Below are 25,681 nucleotides of genomic sequence, written 5' to 3' on the forward strand. Positions count from 1 at the left end.
TATTAAAAGCAGCAAGAGAAAAGCAGCAAATAACATATAAGGGAAAACCCATATGGATAATAGCTGATCTTTCTGCAGAAATTCTGCAGGCCAGAAGGGAATGGCAGGATATACTGAAAGTCCTGAAAGAGAAAAACCTACAGCCAAGAATACTCTACCCAGCAAGAATCTCATTCAGATTTGAGGGAGAAATCAAAAGCTTTCCAGACAAGCAAAAGTTAAGAGAATTCAGCACCACCATACCAGCCTTACAACAATTGCTAAAGGAACTTTTCTAAGTAGGAAACACAAGAGAAGGAAAACACCTACAAAAACAAACCCAAAACAATTAAGAAAATGGTAATAGGAACACACATATCAATAATCACCTTAAATGTAAGTGGATTAAATGCTCCAACCAAAAGACACAGACTGGCTGAATGGACACAAAAACAAGACCCTTCTACATGCTGCCTACAAGAAACCCAGTTCAGACCAAGGGATACATATAGACTGAAAGTAAGGGGATGGAGAAAGATACTCCATGCAAATGGAAATCAAAAGAAAGCTGGAGTAGCAATACTCATATCAGACACATTAAACTTTAAAGTAAAGACTATTACAAGAGACAAGGAAGGTCACTACATGATGATCAAGGGATCTATCCAAGAAGAACATATCACAATTGTAAATATCTATGCACCTAACATAGGAGCACCTCAATACATAAGGCAAATGCCAACAGCCATAAAAGGGGACATCGACAGTAACAATAATAGTGGGAGACTTGAACACCCCACTTACATCTATGGACACATCATCAAAACAGAAAATAAATAAGGACACACAAGCTTTAAATGACACATTAGACCATATCAACTTAATTGATATTTATAGGACATTCCATCCAAAAATGACAGAATATACTTTCTTCTCAAGTGCACACGCCACATTCTTCAGGATAGATCACATCTTGGGTCACAAATCAAGCCTCGGTAGAGTCAAGAAAACTGAAATCATGTCAAGCATCTTCTCTGACCACAATGCCATGAGACTAGATATCAGTTACAGGAAAAAAAACTGTAAAAAATACAAACACATGGAGGCTAAACAATTCACGATTAAACAACCAAGAAATCATTAAAGAAATCAAAGAGGAACTCAAAAAATTTCTAGAAACAAATGACAATGAAAACACAACAACTCAAAACCTATGGGATGCAGCAAAAGCAGTTCTAAGAGGGAAGTTTATAGCAATACAGTCCTACCTTAAGAAACAAGAAAATTATCGAATAAACAACCTAACCTTACACCTAAAACAATTAGAGAAAATAGGACAAAGAAACCCCAAAGTGAGCAGAAGGAAAGAAATCATAAAGATCAGATCAGAAATAAGTGAAAAAGAAAGGAAGGAAACAATAGCAAAAATTAATGAAACTAAAAGCTGATTCTTTGAGAAGATTAACAAAATTGATAAACCATTACCAGACTCATCAGGAAAAAAAGGGAGAAGACGCAAATCAACAGAATTAGAAATGAAAAAGGAGAAGTAACGATGGACACCTCAGAAATACAAAACATCATGAGAGACTACTACAAGCAACTATATGCCAATACATTGGATAATCTGGAAGAAATGGATACATTCTTAGAAAAATACAATCTTCCAAGACTGAACCAGGAAGAAAGAGAAACTATGAACAGACCAATCACAAGTAGGGAAATTGAGGCTGTGATTAAAAATCTCCCAACAAACAAAAGCCCAGGGCCAGATGGCTTCACAGGCGAATTCTATCAAACATTTCGAGAAGAGTTAACACCTATCCTTCTCAAACTCTTCCAAAATATTGCAGAAGGAGGAACACTCCCAAACTCATTCTACGAGGCCACCATCACCCTGATACCAAAACCAGGCAAAGATGTCACAAAAAAAGAAAATTACAGACTAATATCACTGATGAATATAGATGCAAAAATCCTCAACAAAATACTAGCTAACAGAATCCAACAGCACATTAAAAAGATAATACACCATGATCAAGTGGAGTTTATCCCTGGGATGCAAGGATTCTTCAAAACACACAAATCAATCAACGTGATACATCATATCAACAAATTGAAGGATAAAAACCATATGACAATCTCAATAGATGCAGAAAAACTTTTGACAAAATTCAACATCCATTTTTGATAAAAACTCTCCAGCAAATGGGCATAGAATGAAATTACCTCAATACAATAAAAGCCATATATGACAAACCAAAAGTCAGCATCGTTCTAAATGGTGAAAAACTGAATGAATTCCCTCTAAGAACAGGAACAAGACAAGGGTGTCCACTCTCACCATTATTATTCAACATAGTTTTGGAAGTGTTAGCCACAGCAATCAGAGAAGAAAATGAAATAAAAGGAATCCAAATTGGAAAAGAGGAAGTAAAATTGTCACTCTTTGCAGATGACATGATATTATACATAGAAAATCCTAAAGACCCTACCAGAAAACTGCTAGCACTAATCAATGAATTTAGTAAAGTAGCAGGATACAAAATTAATGCACAGAAATCTCTTGCATTCCTATACACGAACAACGGAAGAGCAGAAAGAGAAATTAAGGAAACGCTCCCATTCACCATTGCAACAAAAAGAATACAATACCTAGGAATAAACCTGCCTAAGGAGGCAAAAGACCTGTATGCAGAAAACTATAAGACACTGATGAAAGAAATCAAAGATGACACAAACAGATGGAGGTACATACCATGTCCTTGGATTGGACGAATCAACATTGTGAAAATGACTGTACTACTCAAAGCAATTTACACATTCAACTCAATCCCTATCAAATTACCAATGGCATTTTTCACAGAGCGAGAACAAGAAATCTTACGATTTGCATGGAAATGCAAAAGACCCCAAAGAGCCAAAGCAGTCTTGAGAAGGAAAGACGGAGTTGGTGGAATTAGGTTTCCTGACTTCAAACTATACTATACTACAAGGCCACAGTGATCAACACAGTATGGTACTGGCACAAAAATAGAAAGGAAGAACAATGGAAAAGAACAAAGAACTCAGAAGTAAGCCCAAGCACATATGGGCACCTTATCTTTGACAAAGGAGGCAAGAATATACAATGGAAAAAAGACAGCCTCTTCAATTAGTGGTGCTGGGAAAATTGGACAGCTACATGTAAAAGAATGAAATTAGAACCCTTCCTAACACCATACACAAAAATAAACTCCAAATGGATTAAAGACCTACATGTAAGGCCAGACACTATAAAACTCCTAGAGGAAAACATAGGTAGAACACTCTATGACATCCATCAAAGCAAGATCCTTTTTGACCCACCTCCTAGAATCATGGAAATAAAATCAAGAATCAACAAATGGGACCTCATGAAACTTAAAAGCTTTTGCACAGCGAAAGAAACCATAAACAAGACTAAAAGGCAACCCTCAGAATGGGAGAAAATGCTTGCCAATGAAGCAACGGACAAAGGATTAATCTCCAAAGTATACAAGCAGTTCATGCAGCTTAATATCAAAAAAGCAAATAACCCAATCCACAAATGGGTGCAAGACCTACATAGGCATTTCTCCAAAGAAGACATACAGATGGCCAACAAACACATGAAAAGATGCTCAACGTCACTAATCATCAGAGAAATGCAAGTTAAAGGCACAGTCACCTCACACCAGTCAGAATGGCTGTCATCAAAAAATCTAGAAACAACAAATGTTGGAGAGGGTGTGGAGAAAAGGGAACTCTCTTGCACTGTTGGAGGGAATGTAAGTTGGTACAGCCACTATGGAAAACAGTTTGGAGGTTCCTTAAAAAACTGAAAATAGAACTACCATATGATCCAGTAATCCCACTACTGGGCATATACCCAGAGAAAACCATAATCCAAAAAGAAACATGTACCATAATGTTTATTGCAGCACTCTTTACAATAGCCAGGACATGGAAGCAACCTAAATGCCCATCAACAAATGAATGGATAAAGAAGATGTGGCACATACATAGAATGGAATATTACTCAGGTATAAAAAGGAATGAAATGGAGCTCTATGTAATGAGGTGGAAAGACCACCTAGAGTCTGTCATACAGAGTGAAGTAAGCCAGAAAGAGAAAAACAAATATTGTATGCTAACTCATATATACGGAATCTAAAAAAAAAAAAAAAAAAAAAAATGGTACTGATGAACCCAGTGACAGGACAAGAATAAGGATGCAGATGCAGAGAATGGACTGGAGTACACGGGGTTGGGTGGGTGGGGGGCGAAGGGGAAGCTGGGACGAAGTGAGAGAGTAGCATACACATGTATATACTACCAACTGTAATATAGATAGCCAGTGGGAAGTTGCTGTATAACAAAGGGAGATCAACTTGATGATGGGTGATGCCTTAGAGGGCTGGGATGGGGAGGGTGGGGGGGATTCGTGGGAGGGAGGGGATATGGGGATATGTGTATAAATACAGCTGATTCACTTTGGTGTACCTCAAAAACTGGTACAAGAGTGTAAAGCAATTATATTCCAATAAAGAGCCAAAACAAACAAACAAACAAACAATAGCAATAACAACAAAACATTAAAACAACTTAAGCAATTTGCTTGGAAATCAGAAAGACCATGTTCAAATCTTTGTCTTATTTTTCTGTCGCTGGCAAGCAAATTCCTTGTGTTAGCTAGAAGACACTAATTTGCTCTCTTTTTGTTGATTCTGAATTTTATATATGTTTTTGAGGGAGCTTCTGGTAATAAATATTTTTCACCAAATTGGAGATATAACTTCAGGTTATCTTGCTTTTGTGTGTGACATTGCTCCCAAGAAAAAAAGCAGAATCTTTTACTTTCAGATGCCCTTTTACATTCCTGGTCCTTTTTACTATACCAGTTATTTCTAAACATAATTTAACATAAAGTTCACTTTTACATTGAAAATTAGTTTTAAAATTAATACCTCATCTTTGAGTACTATTGTTTTCTTAAATCTCAATACACTTGTACTTTATTTTTTTGTTTGTTTTTGGGGGGGTACACCAAGTTCAATCATCTGTTTTTATACACATATCCCCGTATTACACTTGTGCTTTTTAAAATTCATTCATCCATTATTTTCTACAACTGTGCAGTCAACAACTAAGGCATATGAGGCAATGAAAGGAATTTGAACGTAAATGAGGAATGAGTTTTGCATTCAAGGAGCTTCCTAGAAAAGTGGTAAGGACACTTACCTGAAATACAAGGCAAGATGTGACAGGCAGCACACAGAGAAACACAGAGCATGCGAGTAAAGACAGGGCAGGGTCACATGTCTGTGAGAATAATCATTGAGACTTCGTGAACCAGAGGTCATCTGAGCTAACATGAAAATGATATTACTGCCTCAACTTGGCAAGATCAAGTTACCTTGTACTTGAAATTTTTAAAAAAGAACTCGTTTGCCATTTTAAAATTCAGATCCCCAATTTTCATGTATATTAAAATCTTCTTTAGGATTGTCTGGGTTTATATACATCCAGGAGTTAAATACAGGTGAGAACAATAGATATGCCTATGAAATTTTGGGTAGCAGAATGAGTCCCTTTAGCAAACTCTAAAATCTTACTAGCAAATGCATAGGTGTCAAGGTCTGAATAAATTATTTTAATATTACTCACCTATTTAATAATTGATTGAACATAATATTAGAGAATTATGGTACTTAAAGAATATAAGTTTTGGAGTTGGAGAGAGAGGATTCTAAACACCTGATCTACCATTTCACAACCTGAGAGCCAGCACTTAGTGTCTGTGAAGGTTTTAATTCTGGTATATTGTAAATTCTTACTATTGATAAATGGTGGGAACAGTTGTTGATATTTTGGGCAACATATAAGGCACCAAGGATATGAAGATAATAAGACATTGTACCTGTCCTCTTAATACCCATAGCAGGGGGTGACTGGTAATTTATTCTTTCTTAAAGACACAAACTTTTATCTATAATAAAGGTGACACATAAAACTACTCAAAAGCACTTAATATATTTATCACACATGAAAATGAAGCCCTAACTTCTATCATTAGTTTATTAAGTGCCCTTTTTTAAACAAAGCATTGCTAATTACACTCAAATATAAGTTAAAATCTGAACCCAGGTCAAATCAGGAGTCATTAAGATTTTTTAATCCAAGCAATGATTTTAATGTAGGAGAAATAAAGTTTTTGTCAATTAGTGTGAATAATGTGAAACATTAAGGAATCAATCTACACAGAAGTCAACCCTGAAGTTGCAAGCGGAAGTCAAAACTTCTTTAATCAAGAATGATTGAGGGACTAAGACATGGTACAAAAAGCTGATCATTTAAAGCTTGAAACCAAAAAAAATAAAATAAAAATAAAAAGACTGTAATCCCTTTGGGTATTTATCCATCTGTTAATAGAGGACCATGAAAAACAGATTACTTCGTTTGATCTAGCTCTACCCAAGTATACAGATGCAGATGTGCTTTAGGCTTTTAATGTGGTTGGTGTCATATCTGAAAGGACCTGGGGCCAAGGCTAGGAATTGGAGTCCCACCCTAAATATTCTCCATTGAAGTCGTCCACCACATACCTATTAGTTACTCCTCTATTCAAATACAAACATTTTCTCCTTACCTCCCAAGTCACTTTAAGCCAATATTAGTTTATATCTCTGAACTGGGATTTATTTCAGAAAGATTCCTTTCCTCCTTCAGGGGCTGCTGGTTAAGTAACATCCAGGCTCCCTTGAGAAATGGGAAATGCAGGAGGTATCCATGCAGAGCCAGGCATTTTTCAGGATGACGTATTAAGTAAAATGAGAAAGTACTTTTTATGCTGCCAGTTTCATTATTTACCCATTCAGTATTCCATTCATTTTTGTAAAGTTGTGAGCATGGTGATTGCTATACAACAGAAATAAAACTAAACGAAGAGGTGTTGTACAACAGAATATTTCAGTAGGGAGTCAAACTAAAAAATCAACTCGAACTAAAATATTTCTGACAAAATTTACTAGTATGTAGCATTTTGTAAGTTACTTATTTTCCCCAAGTCCTTTATAACTTCCTATCTTACCAACTTGTGGTAAATATGTGTGCTAATTTGTATAAAAAGTCTAGTGCCTGATGCAGAGATCCTGAATACGTGTTAGCACTCTTCCTTCTTGTGTCAGAATACTGATTGGTTAATTAGAACACTGAGTAGTATCTCTAAGGCTTCTCAGGTATTCTGCTTTCTTTTGATGTGCTGTCAGCTTGTTAAGATGCTGGTTTTATTGTGAATCAAAATATCATGTATTGCTGTTTACAGTAACTACCATCAAAATTAACTTCATCACATTTTCTATTTCTCAAGACATTTCAGTGTCCTTTATTTTATTTGCTGGATGTTTTATCAAGAAATAATCCCTTTTATTTATATTTTAAATCAAAATAATTTTTTAAAATGGACTTTATCCTGCCTTTCTTGACCTCTTAAGATAAGTATGCAGTTGCCATGCAGCAAAGCATCATTGGAGAAAATATGGAACCTGCTGATCTAATCCTTTACTGACTCCTCTTTGCCAAGTTCAATCTGATTGTATCTGCTACTGTCTCAGAAATGATTGTACTCCCCTCCTCATTTTCTTGGTATAATAACCTTTATAGCAGGTTAAACTCTCCCATTTCCTTAATGCAATCAACACTTTCTCAGATCTGCTGGTCTCAAGACTGATTCTCAAAGGACAATTTCCACTCATGCAGTATGGAAAATATTGATACGATTTAATATGCATTTCCTCAGATGTGCCTAAATTTACTTCAACACATCAGGACTCAAATTCAGTCTCCTATTTGCCCGTCAGGCCTCACACAATAAGGCTTCTCTCCATGTTTCTAATGCAAATACAAGCTGACCTGTGGTTTACCCCTCGCCTGTTAACATCAGCAACTAGCTACTTACTTACTCAACCCTCTGTATTTTTCTAAGAATAATTTCTCTCCACTTTCAAACGTGCTATTAATATCCTAGGTTAAAAAGATTTTCAATGTATTTGTTGCCTCAAGTGAAATTTCTGGTGGAAATTTCTCAAATTTCTCAGCATGCATCAGCTGCCACCCACTTCCTCTTTTTACTTGCCATCCACCATTGTCTTGCTTTGATTTCCATCACATAACACAAACTGCTTGCAGAAAGTTACCAACTCACCCTCCTTGTTCATTCTAATAGCCTTTATCTAGCCTCAACTACCTGGGTAATTTTATGAGATACTCTCCCCACCCCCTTTTCTTTTTTTTTGAAAAAATGGAAAGTTTTCTGATTTACAATATCTTACCTCTCTGACCATCGCAGATTCTTCTTTCTCTCCAATGCCCTAAATCAGTGGCTCTCTAAACCCCATTATTAGTTGAATGATTTTATATATTCCCATGGATTCAACTGTCACTTCCATGCAAATGAATTCTGGACATATCCCCAGGTCTTACTTCTCAAACTGACAATTATTTTGTTCCTACCAGGATGCACTTATGTCCAAAAAGACAGAACATTATACTGAACACTACTAAATTAAAAACTAAACAAAATTGTATGCTAGTGACAGAACCAGTTTTGATGGAAAACTAGGAAAAGGACATCTTCTGAAATATGTATTTAACTAAACATTTTTGTCATGATGTGGTTTTTCACCAAAAAATTCTGCTTAATCTCAATTTAAAATATCTTCCTGTACAAAAGAGGTAAACAGAGACCGCACCATTGCAGGCACAATAAACTCACTTTTTTGTCTGCATAGTAGGGGTCCAGGTCCTCCAGGGGCTCCGACACCATGCCCTGAGGGATGTCTCCATAGATGAAGGGCAGCTGTTTGCCAGCTTCCAAGTCACTGCTTGGCTTTGGCCCTTCTTCGTCATCATCTTTCTTGTCTTCTTTGGGTTCCTTTGTTTTTCCTTCAGCAATACGTTGTTCAATGACAGCAAGAGACTGTTTTGTGAAGTAGACAAAGCTCTGAGGTCCTGGGGGAGGCAACATTGCCATCTTCTCATCCTGTATATTTTATTTCCCCTTCAGCTCTTTACATAAGAGGCCTAGGTAGAAACAAACGAAGCCTTAAGTGCTTGCCAGCCGGTGGGGGGACACTTAAAATAATAATAACAGTAAAAATAAAACAGATTTTGGTTTCAGCTACACGACGTAATATGTTCACAGAATTATCATCACGTTGAATGAGCACTTTTTAAATGACTATTATGTACATGACTTATTTTCCACACTCTCTAATGTCCTTCATTTAAGAATCTGAACTTAACACTTCACAGACCTTAAAGTGACAACTTAATGAAAAATACGTTTAATTCCCTTTACTTTTTATCTGTATTTACTCTTTTTTTTGTTGGTTTTCAATATATTAAAAAGCAACATAGTACAAACGCTGTAGTTAATATTAAAAAGGATCCAAATTTTTCAAGGAGTAAGTTTTTATAAACAAGTTCTACAATGAAAGGGAAATAGCATCTTGATACATAAAAGCTTTGTTAAACAAGATTTAAAATTTTTTAAATCAAAGTGTTTTAGACTAAATTCTTTCAAATGTTTAAATAGAAACAGAAAACAACCTGTACAATCTCCATAATAAAATGTGTCCTTGTCACTTGTCCTGGGCACTTTGAATATGTTAAAATTTCAGAAGTTTCAGTGATAGAGGCAACACTTAAAGCTTTCGTTAACCTTTTTTTCCCAAAAAAGTATACTTTCAGTAAAACATTTTACCATTTTATCTGATTATGCATTTACATTTTTGTTCTTCCATAAAAAGATTTACATTAACACTGTATTTTTACTATAAAAAATACATTTAGAGATATTTAACTTCCTGAGTGACTTCAGTCATACATCAAACATAATTTAATGAGCAAATCCTAAAATTTTCTACTGAAACAGCATGTGTAGATGTATACTTATATGCTCAATTACGGTAAAACTCAAGATCATGTCACAGAACTTACACTTAAATTCTCTAAGAAGTTAAATAATATGATTTATCCCCAAACTTGACCAAAAGGTTTTCTCATATGTTAGCAAAGTTAATCACTTAAGTTACATTTTCTCATTTATTAACAAAATACTGAGTCATTTCAGACTATCAACTTGAATGTTTTTCACTATATACACCAAAAGTCTGATTCACTAACAAGAAACTTCTTGCCATACAAGACAACAGATAATTAAAATACTCACTTCATAATACAACCAATCCATATAATGCACACCTTCCTCAACTGTCTAAAATGATGAGGATTGTGGCACTTTCTTCTGCATAAAACCCTTTCCTCTTCTCAAAACCTTGAGGTGAAAGGTTATTAATATAATAAAACTAGAACCACAATTCTTCTCATTTCTGTATTTGACCACAAGTAGGTTTTAAAAATTTTATAAAGAAATGTGGCAACTTGTAAAGCTGCTCTATACAGTTATTTTTAAGAAAAATTCCAAGAAACAACTTTACAAAAAGGCCCTAGAATGACCCTATGAAAACATCCTTTTAGCACTTGTTAGTGTCGAGATGAGCGCCATTTCCCATCTCTAGCACTGTCTCTTCTGTTATCACAGTCATGGCTCCAGCCATCGTGATTACTGTCTTCATAGAAGAAATCATCTCTGTTTCCTCTGAAATGATGGTCAGACCCATGATCAGTGTAACGCTGCTCACGGCTATAATGTCTATCCGCTATGTAGGGATGAGAATTCTGTCTGACTTTTCGCTGTGATAATGGCGTATCTTGGCGCCACTGGGAGCTTGAAGACTGGTTAAAGGTATGATTATGTGACTGAACTGATGGGGAAAATCCTGATTGATCCTGGGGAACTAAATTTCCCTCCATGTGACATCTGTCTCAAAGCACTGTCATCACTGCTTGTCTCTGAAAGTTTTCTGAAGAAGAAAAAGATCTTTGGATTATCTGTGCTGATGGAGTCATGTTATCCACTGTCCTTTCATATCTGCTAGGAGAAGTGGAAGTAGGGCTTGAATTCCCAACATGATGCTGGGGATATGACAAACTGACCTCCTGTGAGGCATGGCTACTTCCTGATCTAAACTGAATTCTGATGGGCCTTCCAAAAAGTTTGATTCCGTTAAGCAGATTCACGGCATAAGGAACAGATACTTCATGTTTGAAATTCACAAATGCAAATTGCTTTGGTTCACCATCCTTATTTTTTGGAATTTTCACTTTTATTACTGGCCCAGCCTGGTGGAACAGCTCGAAAAGGAGCTCCTCGGTCACCTTCATTTCAAGGTTGCCCACAAAGAGCGTGCGATCCGCTTCGACTGCCACCGCCCCCATCTCAGCGTCACCCCCGCCCGAAAAAGAGCTAAGGGTCGCCGCCGAAGCACCCACTGCGCACTCTCAGAAACCCCACGTCCTCGCGCTCCCAGGCGTCCCCGACGTAAACGTCCATCACGCCGGCTCTCAGCGGCGTCGACGTGCGCGGACGGAGTGCGCACGCTCCGGAGGAGAGGTCTGGGGGAAGGCCGCTGCTTGGTCCGTTGCCGCTCTGGCCATGGCTTCCGGCGAAGTCCGTCTCCGTGTTCGAGACCCGCTGGACTGATCTGTGCCGCCGCGAAGCGCCTGCCTTGACCGTGGGACGTAACACAGATCCTGCGGGTAATGTTTGAAGATGGCTCTGACCCGTGTGTCCCTGTCTGCCGGCGATCGGAGCAGCCGGGTGGCCTACCGCTCTTCCCACGGCGACCTCAGCTCCTCGGCCTTGGCGTTGGCGATGGTCTCCGGAGACAGTTTCCTCGTTACCAGGCCCGAAGAGATTCTCCCAGAACCTATTCCTTGGTCCGCTGTGCGGCTGAACTTCCGGACCGAGAGCCGTCGGGCGGCTGGTGGCGGCCGGAGCCGGACCCGCTGTGTAGAGGGAAGGGAGCCGAAGGCGCGGAGCCAAAGTCGCCAAGCCAGATTCTCCCCTTACCCGGCCCCCGCAGTTAAACTCGACCTCCTGAGAAGTGTCCTGCAGCAGCGTCTGGTAGTGCTGGGAGGTGTCACCGCAGCCCGGCTTTCGGCTTAAAACGGATCCCTCCCTCCTCCTCTCAATTTGCTAGTGAACAAGGCGTCTCTAAAATACTTTTTTGGTGCAAGCGAAGTCTTATTTTTGAAGGGACGTCTTGTCAGTTTAATGTAAAAATATGTGGGAGCCCTGTTACTCTAGCCTAGCGCAAAGGAAAATATCTGTATTTACTCTTAGTGCAATTCAATTCAACTTCCCTTGTTTAAAAATCTTTATGACAGCACCACTCTCCAGGTCCTCCTCTTGCCTCTCTGGTCACCTGATCCTCTTCTGTCTGACATCTCATAATATACTCACTCCCTCTGCTTCTCTTTCTTGAGGAAACTCACTTCTGTAAAGTGAGGTGGTGGAAGATTGTTACACTCTATTTTACACATTTAAATTTTCTTATGATAAATATTTACAAATCAGAAAAAATACATTTCCATTTTGAATTAAAAACAAGGAAAATATTTCAGAAGAACAAAGAAGATAAAAGGAATTGGGGAAATGTTTGGGGTAGATTCAATTTAAAAAGTAAAATAACCACTATAATAGGCATTCAAATTATGACTCCCCTAAACAACTTACCTGTGTCTACAAAACATTACAGAAACTACAGGAAAGAAAAATACAAAATAAAAAATTCAAACTTCTATATATTATTATTTTGGAATATTCTAAATAAAAGAGCATACAAAATAACTATGCTTATTTTAAAAATAACAGACATTATTTCAATGAGTCAAGGTAACTCCACTGGAAAATAAAAAAGTCCTCCTGCATTAGGACTGCCTGAGAGTTGGGACACACCAGCTTCCAGTATGTCAACCCACTGTGAACAGCTTGAAAGGCTGTATATTACATGATAAGACATATAGAGGGAGGATGAGCTAAGAAAAGCCATGGTCTGTTCTTTAATTTTCCAATGCGAACTGTAAAAATTGAGCAAGTCGCAGTCGTGACAATATAAGTTATATAGATTCAGAAAAAGGAGTGAAAAGAAGCTGAAACTAATTATTCTTTTACAGATTTCTCCTATTCCCATGTCAAACAAAATTTACTTCAGTTATGTTTAGAGCAAAATGGATGACTTTTCCCCTTAGTTATTTGGGCAGGGTATAAAAATAACCCTTATCGGAAAGCTATGTATTTTTTAAAAGGTAGAAAACCAGTTTAAAAACAACAGAGAAACAATCATTTAGCAATGTGAATTTATATAAAAGCTAATCATGCAAGTTTAGCTTTTCTGAAAAGTGCTCTTTTTATATTTTATCACATAATTGAGCCTGGTTTTTGCCATGGTATATATGATCACCTTTTTTTAAAAAATCTCCTAACCCATATTCATTTAAAAGGTTTTTACCAAACAGTTAATCTGGGCATGTTCCCATATCAGACACTTAGAGCTGTGAGAAGAAGGAGAAAACACAGTTTTTGTCTTTAAGGAACTTACATTCTCAAAAGGAATACCAGTCATACCAAATCACACAGCAAAGACAAACCTGGTTTGACCACAGTAAAGGAGAATACCATCAGCTTAAATAACTCACATCCTTCTTTTGTATCCTGATGTAGAAACAGAGCTAGAGACATAGGCATATGTCAGGAGAGAGGGTAGCATAGGTAATAGGAAGTGGCGAGTTCCTCCAATTTAAGTACAAAATTTCAAACATTTCTGACAATTCCAGGACTCTTTTAGGAGCCTCTCCAAATGTGGAGAACTAAAAACCTCTTATAAAATAGTAGATATGTAGCAATAGTTCATGGGAGGGAATATGTTGAAAGCCACACAGTGGCATATTTGGAAATAAGAACATATCTCTACCTATGGATTCAGAATTACGGAATTTTACAATTATGAAAAAGAAGAGCAAGGTCAGTCCATTCTGCTGGCCACAAGTAGCTAATATTATTGCTTTTGAACAAAATTTGTATAGTTAATTGACTATGTGTTTGCTGGTTTGTCCTGGGTTTTAAAGTATTTGACTAAGATTATTTACTCTGTTATTTCTATAAATTCAAACCAGTAAGAAGAGACACATTGTGATGGAAACTAAAGTTGAGGTGATTTTTTTTTAAAGAATGTAGCGAAAAATAAGGGACAGTGCATGTGCGCATTCAAAAGCAGGATAGAGCAACTCATGAAAGAATGAATCATGACTCAGCAATTCCACTACTAGGTAAGTACTCAGTAGAATTGAAAACATGTTCCCACAAAACCTGTACCTGAACGTACCTGAACGTTCACAGCAGCATTAATCTTAATAGCCAAAAAAGCGGAAATAATCCAAATGGCCATCAACTGACAAAATGGGGTGTATCCACACAACAGAATACTATATGACAATAAAAAGAAATAAAATACAGATACACGTTACAATATGGATGAACTCGGAAAACCCTGTGAATGTAGCCAGACCCAACAGCCACATACTGGATGATTCCATCTGTATGAAATGTCCAGAACAGGCATCTACTCAGAGACAAAAAGTACATTATTGTTGCCAGAGGGCGGGGCGGGGGGGGGGGGAAGGTAGTGAGGAGTGACCGTTAATGGTGATGGGGTTAATGGTTAATAGGAATGAAGTTTCTTGGGGAGGTGATAAAAAGTTCTAAAATTAGACAATTGCAAAGACTGCACAGCTCTGTGAATATGCTATAAACCACTGAATTTACACTTTTAAAGATGATTTTTAAGGTTATGTAAGCTACACCTCAATAAAATTATTATAAAAACACTCTAAGAAAATTGAATCATGAAATTTGAGAAAAATACCCCAAGATGAGAAAAGAGGTTTAGGAAAATGGAAACAAATGCAGGTACTCAACACCAAACACTGTACAAATCTTTATCATCTCCGTACAAACATGGGATTGCTTTTGGTGTGAGATTAATTTAGGAGAAGATAAGGTTTAGTTCTAGCACTTGAAGGCCAAGCCTGGTACAGTTTATAAAACTGTGGTCACAAATCAGAGAAACAAGGTGGTGAGTGTAGCTGCCACTCGGGCTTAGGAGATTCCTCAACACTTTTGGAAATCACAAAGGTGAGGAGGTGTTACTTGTGTCACTGACTTTCAGTGTACACATACCTGGTCTCCTGGGGGAAGAGATGGCTGAAGAACTGGTATTTTTATACATCTTACATTCAAATGGAGGTGTCACCTCTTTCAAGAATTATTTGACATAAATTCAGGTAAGTAGAGGTCATGAACTCAGATGTCCAAGTCATCAGCTCCACTCTTCCAATATTCTTATTCTCTTTTTCCCTCTTTCTCTTCTCCTTGCTCTCTCTCTATTCAAGCACATTCTCAATATACAGTTTCTGAATCACTAAAGTATATGCAAATAGCAGGGATGGCGGGTGATTCAAGTCAGTGTGGTACCACACCTGTGAGATATTCTCCTCAGGCTAAACTGAAGGAAGACACTAAGCACCTGCTTAATATCAGGGCCTTGAAAATTAAGTTGAAGAGGGGTCAGATTCCATCATCGTCCTCTAGTTTGAGGGCAGAGGGGAAATCACTGCCACCTATTTGGATGTTGGGAAAAAATAATGTGTACAAATTTTTGAGGGTAATTTTGCAATATCTATCAAAAGCCTTAACTGTTGATTCATTTTTATTGCCAAATAACCTCCCTTCTAGGAATGTAACCAAAAGCAATGATCTCAGATGGCCTCAAACATTCGTGATGTTTACTGCAATGATTTTATAAAATTGAAAAATTATAATCAATCCAAAAGTCTAACATTCAGGGTTTCATTAAATGAAAAATGAACATATAATGAAAAACTGAGTGGTGTTTAAAGACTACTTAATAAATTTTAAAAAATTTTATAAAGGGTAATTAATAGAATACAGGGTACACATACACAAGCATATTTATATTCATCTCAATTTTTTAAAATATGTAGAAAGAAAGTCTGAAATTAAATACACCATATATTTTAGAATGTTATTCCTAGCTGAGGGTTTATGAGTTATTTTTATTTATTTATACTTTATTTTTCAAATTTTAACAATAAAAATGTCATGCTTTTTTTTTTATCAAAAAAAGTACTTTAAAAAGAAGCACTTAAATTTATTTGGCCTGATTTAATATATTTAATAATATCAGACAATATTTATTCTTTCCATGTTTAGTTTACAACTTTGAAAAATACCATATTTCCATGTATTAATATCACTATGACTGCATCGTCTTCGGAGTAAGATCACAACATTGCACACGAAGACAATATTTTTTGTATTCTCATGACTATTTTGCCCACCTATCGTTAATCTCTTAATAGAGGATACTAACCTCTGAAAATAAAAAGCGAAGGTGTTATCATTTTATCTAGGATTTCTTACAATTATAATAGGTATGAAAATATTTATTCTGAACTCCTCTTATTTTCTAGCTATTACCTATGTATGTATGCATCTATCTGTCTATCTATCTCTTGTCTACCTATCATCTATTTCTATCTCATACATCTTTCCAGTCAAAGCAACGTCAGCTTCCAGGTCATGACAATGGTCTTATACCATCTGTTTATCACCCCTTGGCTTCCAAATTCCCATTGCACTGAAAACAAAGATGATGCACAGTAAGGAACAGTTTCACAACATCATTAAAAACCAAAAAAAGACACTAAAGAGTTTTCACAAATCTGAAGAAGAGATAGCAGATGGGATTACCCTAGTGAGATCAGAGCAGAAGGCACAGCCTAAAACACTCATCTGAGAATGTTAGAACAGGGAAAGAAATACGTATTCCCAGCACAGAGTCATGGAGTTGGCACACAGGGCAAGTGTCAGAAAACAAGTTAACTAATGCAAGTATTATGGATTTAACCACTTGCAGGTTGCATTTCCCACTACTCCCTCTATATTCGAGTATAAAGCAGCAGAATTTATCCCCAGCCTAAAACCAAAAAGTTAATCTCGGAATTAACTGAGATAAGACCCCTAGGGTGTCCATTTCCATTTTAGCTGAAAGCAGAGTGGAGTCTGGGGAAAGGTGGACTCTTCTTCTTGCCCATATATCCTAAAATGCAGCCAGCCTATCAACACACCAGACACATACAGACAGCTTGCAGTCCTCCCTCTCTTTCAAGGGAGTATTTGTTTGGCAAACAGGCCTACACAAAGGCAGAAGAAACCCTGACTAACAGCAACATAGCCTTTCATTTACAACTATTAATAGATAATTAAGGACAAATTGGTAATCAAAAACTACGAAACTTAAAACTGAAGGATTAAGATGAACTGACCAAACTCCTAACTCTAGAAGAAAGGAAAAAGCAAACACAGAGTTTAAAATTAGCACTGAGTTTAAAATTAGTATTCCCAGAGAAATTTGAGAGGATAGAGAATTTATTATAGAAAAGAATAGGCTACCAAAAAAAAAAGATATCAAAACACAAAAATTCTTGATAATTAGAGACATGATCATCAAAAGAAAAGTTTCAATCGAATATTTACTGAAAAGATGTCAGAATAGTTACCTTTCCAGGGTACTTTACCAGGAAGGGGCACAGCAAGCATCCTCAGGTGTGGCAAAGTTCTGTATCTTGATCTGTGTGATGGTCATATGGGTATGTACATATGTAAAATTTAATGGAGTTCTATACTTTGGATTTGTGACAAAAAATTTTCCTAAAAAGTAGTGCAAAACAGCAAAGGAAAGCTCAAAATAAAATTCAGGAGATATAGAATAATCCAGGGAGTCCCAACACCAGTCTCATCTGAGCTTCCAAAAGAGGGAGCAGCAAATGGAAAAGAGAAAATAATAATTAAAAAATGAGGGAAGAAAATTAATTGAGTCATCATGCTGACAATACAAAAGAGGTTCAATTAAAAAGGTCTATTCTCGTGAAAATTTACAATTCTAATAAGACAAGATTTTGAAATAAATCCATATATTAGATCCATTATTTTGATCCCTTTAGGGTAAATTGGAGACAATTTGAAATTTATTTTATTAATATTTTTCTTTCAAGGGACCAAGGTGTCACATTGCAAATTCCCACAGGGTAAGGTATGTCTCTTCTACTTCGCTTGCTTAAATGAATACAGAACGCCACCTATGGTTGGCTTGCTGAATGTCTGATTTCCAGTGGTATCAATTTTCATTGCATCTAACACCAGTTCTTCCATAATTAGGTGTGGATACTGACATTATGTTAAACAGTATCAAGAACCCATAGTATGAAATTAATGAGCCTTATTCCCTACGATTTTCTTAAATACTACTATTGTGAAAGCTCTTTTCACTTACGTTAGGTAACAGTAAAAATGTAGCTAAGTGTCATTTTTCCCTATTGCTGCCAAAAAGTGTATGTTAGAATGAAGGTACACTCCATTGTGGTTCCCAACCTGGGTGTATAAAAGAATCATCTACAAAACTTAAAAAATACAACTGCCAGGGCTTATCCAAATAAAATAAAATTTTTGAGGGAGGGTTTAAGCTTATCTACTTTAAAAAGGCATAAAATATTGATGTGACTCTCCTTTTAAGAACGATTTTTAAAGCAACAAATGTGCTAAATCAAAAACATCAGATAAATACACACAAACTAATGACCAGGTTTTATTACTGAATAAGAGAAAACAAATGCAATGAAAAGCATACAAAAGTTTTTGGATTTTGTTTTATTTGAAGAGTATGTGTAGGAATGCAAAATATGAAAGTTTAAAGTCTCCATGTTAAAATTGAAAGGATAAATATAAATTCCATTCAATAAAAACAACGCATTTTTTGAACTCTGAATCTATATTATGCTCAGTTAAAGAAAGAAGATTTGGAATGAGGGGGATAAAGGAGGAAATGAAAGAGGGTGAATGAAAGAAGGAAGAAGATAAACCAAACAGGAAAGGAGAGTGTAATGGGGGAAAGGGAGAAAGACTAACAAAAATACCCTTGGTCCCTTAGCTCCCTTCCAGCTACAAAGTCTAAGACAATAAAAAAGCAAAGCAAGTTCTTCGCCATACTAATTTTTATTTCTAATTCTCAACATCTTAAGCATCACTCATGAAGTATTACACTACTTCATCCCTATTAAGCCTGGAAACCCCATTTTTGTATCCTTTATTCTCCACATTTTCATTTGAGGCATGCAATGCTCCTCCTGGGAATGTTCCCCATACTCACTCATCCTTCAGACCTGTGGTCTCTCAGGTGAGCACAGATAATCTGTTGCTAAGCAACAAGCATGGAGCAGGAAGATACTGCTACTGTAAAATACCAAGACTTACTTTTAGTCTTTCTAAGCATTTATTTTAAAAAGCTGATTTTCCATGGTGACTATAATTAATAATACTACTACAAATTTGAAAGTTGCTGAGAGAGTAAATCTTAAAAGTCTTCATCACAAGAAAAAAAAGTTGTAACTATGCATGATGATAGATGGTATCTAGACTTAATGTGGTGATCATTTTGCAGCATATACACATATCAAATTGTTATGTTGTACACCTGAAACTAACACAATGTTATATGTCAATTATTTCTCAACAAAAAAAGCTGACCTTTCAACTTTTAGGAATAAATGACAGCACTGCAAAAAAAGACAAAGATATTAAAAGAAACATGTTTATCAGCTCAAGAACTAAAGAAGTATATTAATTTATGAATGCTATTTAGGAATGTACACACTTAAAACATTTTTTTTCATTTAATGTAAGTTTCTCCAGTTTCTTTTCAAATTTGTGTTTCTGCAAGACATTGAAAATATGGCTCAATTTCCGAAAATGTAAAATGGACAAAATCTTTCATAACTGATATCATGAAGTGCACTTGCATTCGATGCAGAAAAATCTGAACTGATTTCAGTAGCTCACAGATTAGTCATCATCTTGACCTTTCCCATCACAATCCATGTTCCATTTTTTATAGCTATTGACCCTGTACAGATGACTTAACTTCTCTGAGCCTCAGTTTCCTAGTTTGAAAATGGGGTTAATAATCACTGCTCAAAGAGTGGTTAGGATGGGGATGGTTAAGTGTATATAAAGTGCTTAAGAGAGTTTTACACATAGTAACCATAAATGGTGCCATTAATATTATTAACTTGTCTCATCCTTCCATCTGAGTTCCTTGCTTTGGTCAATTTCATCATACATTTGTAATTAAGATCTATTAATTATAATACACTTGAGGATATTTCAACGTATGGAAATTTATTAGCTTTTTAAACATGACACATAGTTCACCAATAGGTGTAACATAAGCAGAGATTTGATTTAGCGACATGATTCATGTGCAAGTTCAGGAGCTAGAAATCCTAGAGTTTGAATCCTGGTTTTACCAGTTACTAGCGATGTAATCTTGTTTATTTGAGTTCTGCAGCCTATCTGAGCCTAAAAGACATTGAAGCATTTAGTATAGAACCAGTTACTTTGTAAAACATAATGTTAAAAACTACAAATATCCCCAGAATGAATTTTGATTGCTTAGAGATTCAGATTGCTGCTGTTTCCTTTGTTTAAGTAAATTCCTATTATTTTGCCTTTGTTGTCTTTGAACTATATATCAACACTTGCAAGATGTTTTTTATTTAGACAAAGTTATGTGGTTCAAGAACTATCATTAACACTTTTTTCTTTTCTTTTTTTTAACAAAAAAAAAAGAAAAAAACTGAAGTGGTGTTTCTGAACAGGCTCAAAAAGAAATGAATTCTACCACTTGGTTCACCTTCTGAGAAGCATTTAAGTATCATTAATGCAACGAGTACAAGAATGATCCTTTCATTCAAGCAAAGAAATATCACGGTCTCTATAGAGTTTTAGGGACTCTGGATACCTTCTATGGCTCTGAACGTACTGTTCCAAAAAATGTATCCTTGTAGCCATATATCTGCAGCAGCCATCAGGAAGCTGCCCTGGGGGATTCCTTTAGTGCTCAGGGTCCTATGAAGCCCTCGCATAGGGATAACCCCTGAGAGTGGGATGGCTGTGGCTTCCCCTAGACGTTTACAGTCCAAACTGGGAATCTCCCAGAAATCAGTGAAGTGAACCCCAACGCCAGTTTTTACGTAAATGTGGAAAAGGGAAAAATGTGGTCTCTGCCCATTATCTTACGCTGGCAAAGGTCTCAGTGGCCTCTGTTACCTTAGCCCCATGGCAGGTGCCTAATACTGGAACTCTAAACTGCAGTTCCCAGTTGACTCATTAATGCCAGAGTGTCAGCTCTATTGTGGTTCAGGTAGGATATGTGCATATCATATCCATGTAATTTTGTAATAAGAATTGGGCTTTTATAATGATAGCATACTTTGTTTGACACATGTAATACATACTTAAAAACAGAATTATTCTCTTAAAATATTTCCGATGGAATTCCCTTAGCAGTTAGTTTCATTTGACAAATTTTAACATTTCTTGTAGAAAGCAGGTAATATTTGAATTTCTTGTTTCTTTAATTGTGATTGGACAATTGAAGATATGACATTTCCTCATTTCAAGGAGCAGGAGAATAACTGCATGTTCATAAGTTTATAATAATCTCAGGCTCTGTTATATATTCCATCACTGAGACTCTTCCTATAGCTAACTTAAATTTATATAAAATTAAAATAGGTCCAATAAACCACTTTGAAGATCTGCCAAAATCTGAATCAATTTTGGTCAAATCTAAATTATTTAAGACAGTGGAAAAAATGTAAAAATAAGTAGATTGTTATATTGATGCTCCCTGTTGTCAAAAGAAAAACTGCTTTGAAAATGTCACTTGTCTAGAAACAGAAAGAGATATTCCCCCATAGGTAAACTTTTAGCTGGAGTCCCATTCATTTTTAAAGCCTTCTCAAGGCACCACGGAATCCATACACAACCATTTTAAAGGGCCATTTAAAATAAATCATACCTCACATCAACAGTGATAACTCATGTTTATGAGATATTCCCTTGATATATGATGAGAATGGTACTTTTCTTGTATAGTCTTCCTCCCCAAAACTTCCAACTTTGATCTAAATCATGAGAAAAACATCGGAAAATCCCAAGTCAGGGACATTCTACAAAATACCTGACCAGTATTCCTTCAAATTGTCAAAGTTATCAACAACAAGGTAAGTCTGAGGAACTGCCACAGCCTATAGATGCCCACGGAGATATGATGGCTAAAGGTAATCCTGGTATCCTGGGAAGGACCTTGGATGAGAAAAAAAAGACAGTGGGGAAAACCTAGAATAAAGTAATGACATTATTTAATGATAATAATGTATCATTATGGTTCATTAATTGCAACAAATATACTATAAAAATGTAAATTATTATTAATAGGGGAAGCCAGTTATGGAGTACATGGGAACACCCTGTACTACTTGCATAATTTTTCTGTAAATCTAAAATGATTCCAATATGAAAAGTTCATTAAAAAAAAGAAATCATAGGTGTAAAATTATAATAATATCATGTAAGGTTAACAACGTCTAAGTAATTTGATTTTATCAAGTAAATACATTGCCATTATTTAGAATGTACCCAAGCAATAATAGACCCACAAAATTGAACTACTTCAATTAAAATGGGTTGTAATTAATACATAAAATAATATTTTACACAGTGAAAAACAGCATCACTTTAATAAACAGGATATCCATTAGAAATGCTGATCAATTTTTAAGTTATTATGCTTGGGAGGGTAATTTTTATAAATGTGCCCTCTTGGGGAAGGAATAAGCTTACAACTTATAAACATAGAACTAGACTGGAGTCACAATGTCTCAGTCCTAATTATACTTGAGATCATTATGGCTAAGTAGGCTAAAAAATTCATCTATATGGGATTCATGTGTGTTTTCTTTTAGAAAAAGGGTAATTTAACTTACTTGGTAGTGTTAAGCATACCAACTATTTTTCTAAGTTGTTAAATTAATGCTTTATTATATATCTGTTGTGATGATGCAGTTAAGATACAAAAGGCTCTCTTTTGGTTTCTGTATTATTTTAGGAACTGTGGGGTAACACTGCATTGAAAGCAATCTATTTGACTCAGGAATTCTCATTTTACTGACTTCTAAACACCTGATAACATCATCAAACAAGGCAACAGACAACTCTATCCTGGCTGTCAGAGATACACTTAATTAACCATTTCTTATAACCATAGTCTTCTTTTGCCAGCAAAGCATTTTAAAATCCTCACCTGTGTTCAGTGACGTCCCCTTTACAATTTTTCTATTCAGAAAATCTAGAATCCCATGATAAAAGAGAAAGTCATCATCAGGAGAGATGCAAGAGGCAACCTTTACTTCCAGCAGGAACTGTTATGATATAAGCACTCTTTCATGAGAACTGAAAAACTGTAGATGAGTCTGGAAGTTTTCTGCTCTACATCTTGGCACCAAAGGAAATACTCAGATCCTTCCTACACTCAGCTTCAGTATATGAGAGGAATACCTAGATCATACAAATCTTGTCTGTCAGCAACAAGGAAGATGAAGCTGAAACATTCAAAGATGATAGGAAGCGCACATTAGTCGTGCAGTAACTCTACTGTTTAGAGAAGAAAGTGAACACTGCTGGAGCACTGAATCTGGAGAATATAGGAAAAAAATAAACAGTAACTAAACCAGGTTTGAGCCCAGTCCTGGCTGCTCCCTAAATTGTAATTAGAAGGTTTCTCAATAGTCATTTTGCTGATATGTGAACACGTGATAACATCATTGGAGGAAGGCAACAGACCAACATGCCCTGGCTGTACAAATGTGGTTCCATTCTTGGCAGGATGACCGAGGCATGTATGTTGCAAAGCAAAAACGTTTGTCAAGAATAAATGCTATATCACATCAGACACCAAAACATAAATTGGGTCTGTTCTGGGCAAACTTAGATATATGCTCATCTTGCTTTTGAAACATTCTAGAAGTTACCAAAAAGGACCTAAAATCCTTACAAGGCATTCCTTTGTAATACTTTTCCTTTCTATGGGAGCATATAAGACTAATTGTCCTGATCGTTATCTGCCAAGATATGTCACAGTTATTATGTGCTTTGCTCAAAGACAGATATTATGGCCATTCACAACAGTACTAAAATAAACATAGGCAGAACTTAACTCTTAAATTCTGAAGATTTAATTATACTGACATTGCTACTGATGCTTAAATGGCATCCCAGGGAGTCTTCCAGCCTGGGACCTCAGATAACTGAAGATTCCCAACTTGAGGTGCAAACTGGAAGCACAATGGGTTATATCCAAATACAGCCTGGCATTGCACTTAATATGCAATAAAAAGTCTGTAAAATCCCTTGACTAATCTTGTAATTTGCTGTCTTGATATTTCTGTCTTATTTTGATCAAAATAAATACATATTTTTAGCTCTAATTTTGGCAGATCTTCCAATACTTCCTGAATATCAGTTTATCATTTTTGAAAATTGTACAAATTTTCAAATTGTCAATTGTTCTACCGCTGATGCTTTGTCTTACCCTTTGCTAGGTCAAGGTTCATTAAAACCAGCGGCTGTAACCCAATATATTTAGGGATTTAGGTGATGGCCATATTATTTGTTTTGTTACCTGAAATTTAAAAATTAACCAAAGCTTTTTCACTTATGTAGGCAGTAAGGAGACTAGAATTAAGACAGCCTTTATGAATCTATATACAATCTTCTATTTCCTCAATTTGCTTTTAACTTTATATAATTTCTTACTGTAAAATGTCATCGGTAGTCACTAAATATAGTACACTTTATTTATCATTTAATTGCCTATCTTCATTGTGGATTTATCCCGTGCATAGCCTAGTCATTCCTCACATCTAAGCAGTACTAAGGAGATTTCCCTTACAAAATGGGTTAGATACACTAATCTGTGACACCATTTAACTACAGTCCATAAATGTATAAGCTTCACTTGACTGATTGTTAGAATTAGATGTCTCGAGCACTATCAAGCAGTACCAGCAGTATTTGGTTTTGCGGAACTGAAAACCACAGCCACAGAAAGACAGAGAAAATGAAAAAGCAGAGGACTTTGTACCAGATGAAGGGACAAGATAAAACCCCAGAAAAACAACTAAATGAAGTGGAGATAGGAACCCTTCCAGAAAAGGAATTCAGAATAATGATGGTGAAGATGATCCAGGACTCTGAAAAAAGCGTGGATGCAAAGATCGAAAAGTTGCAAGAAAAGTTTAGCAAAGACCTAGAAGAATTAAAGGACAAACACACAGAGATAAGCAACACAATAACTGAAATGAAAAATACACTAGAAGGAATCAATAGCAGATTAACTGAGGCAGAAGGGCGAATAAATGACCTGGAAGACAGAATGGTGATAATCACTGATGAGGAAAAGAATAAAGAAAAGAGAATGAAAAGAACTGAAAACAGCCTAAGAGACCTCTGGGACAATGTTAAACACACCAACATTTGCATTATAGGGGTCCCAGAAGGAGAAGAGGGAGAGAAAGGACCCAAGAAAATATGGGAAGAGATTATAGTTGAAAACTTCCCTCACATGGGAAAGGAAATAGCTCCCCAAGTCCAGGAAGTACAGAGAGTCCCAGGCAGGAGAAACCCAAGGAGAAACACACCAAGAATCATAGTAGTCAAATTAACAAAATTGAAGACAAAGAAAAATTATTAAAAGCAATAAGGGAAAAATGACAAATAACATACAAAGGAACTCCCATAAGATTAACAGCTGATTTCTCA

The 25,681-nt window shown here is 36.2% G+C and overlaps 2 protein-coding genes and 1 pseudogene across 2 annotated transcripts in view; 1 reads left to right on the forward strand and 2 right to left on the reverse strand.

The window, feature by feature from the left end:
* The window catches only part of SCN9A (sodium voltage-gated channel alpha subunit 9), a 172,154-nt gene that overhangs the window by 87,166 nt on the left and 59,307 nt on the right, over nt 1-25,681 (reverse strand). Inside the window, exon 2 of the mRNA XM_057745529.1 lies at nt 8,753-9,060. Within this exon, the coding sequence (XP_057601512.1) occupies nt 8,753-9,010 (258 nt within the window). The 5' untranslated portion in view covers nt 9,011-9,060. The remainder of the gene's footprint in view (nt 1-8,752; nt 9,061-25,681) is intronic.
* On the reverse strand, nt 10,525-11,319 carry LOC130858675 (RNA-binding protein 7-like; annotated as a pseudogene).
* On the forward strand, nt 11,654-12,049 carry LOC130858676 (uncharacterized protein C11orf71 homolog). Its single transcript, XM_057745531.1, has one exon. The coding sequence runs from the start codon at nt 11,654-11,656 to the stop codon at nt 12,047-12,049; it is 396 nt and encodes a 131-aa protein (XP_057601514.1).

This window comes from Hippopotamus amphibius, chromosome 8 (assembly GCF_030028045.1).
Source record: "Hippopotamus amphibius kiboko isolate mHipAmp2 chromosome 8, mHipAmp2.hap2, whole genome shotgun sequence".
Taxonomy (NCBI): domain Eukaryota; kingdom Metazoa; phylum Chordata; class Mammalia; order Artiodactyla; family Hippopotamidae; genus Hippopotamus; species Hippopotamus amphibius.

What these genes read in the sequence shown, in the direction of transcription:
- LOC130858676 (XM_057745531.1), top strand. Translation starts at nt 11,654, where the DNA reads ATGGCTCTGACCCGTGTGTCCCTGTCTGCCGGCGATCGGAGCAGCCGG.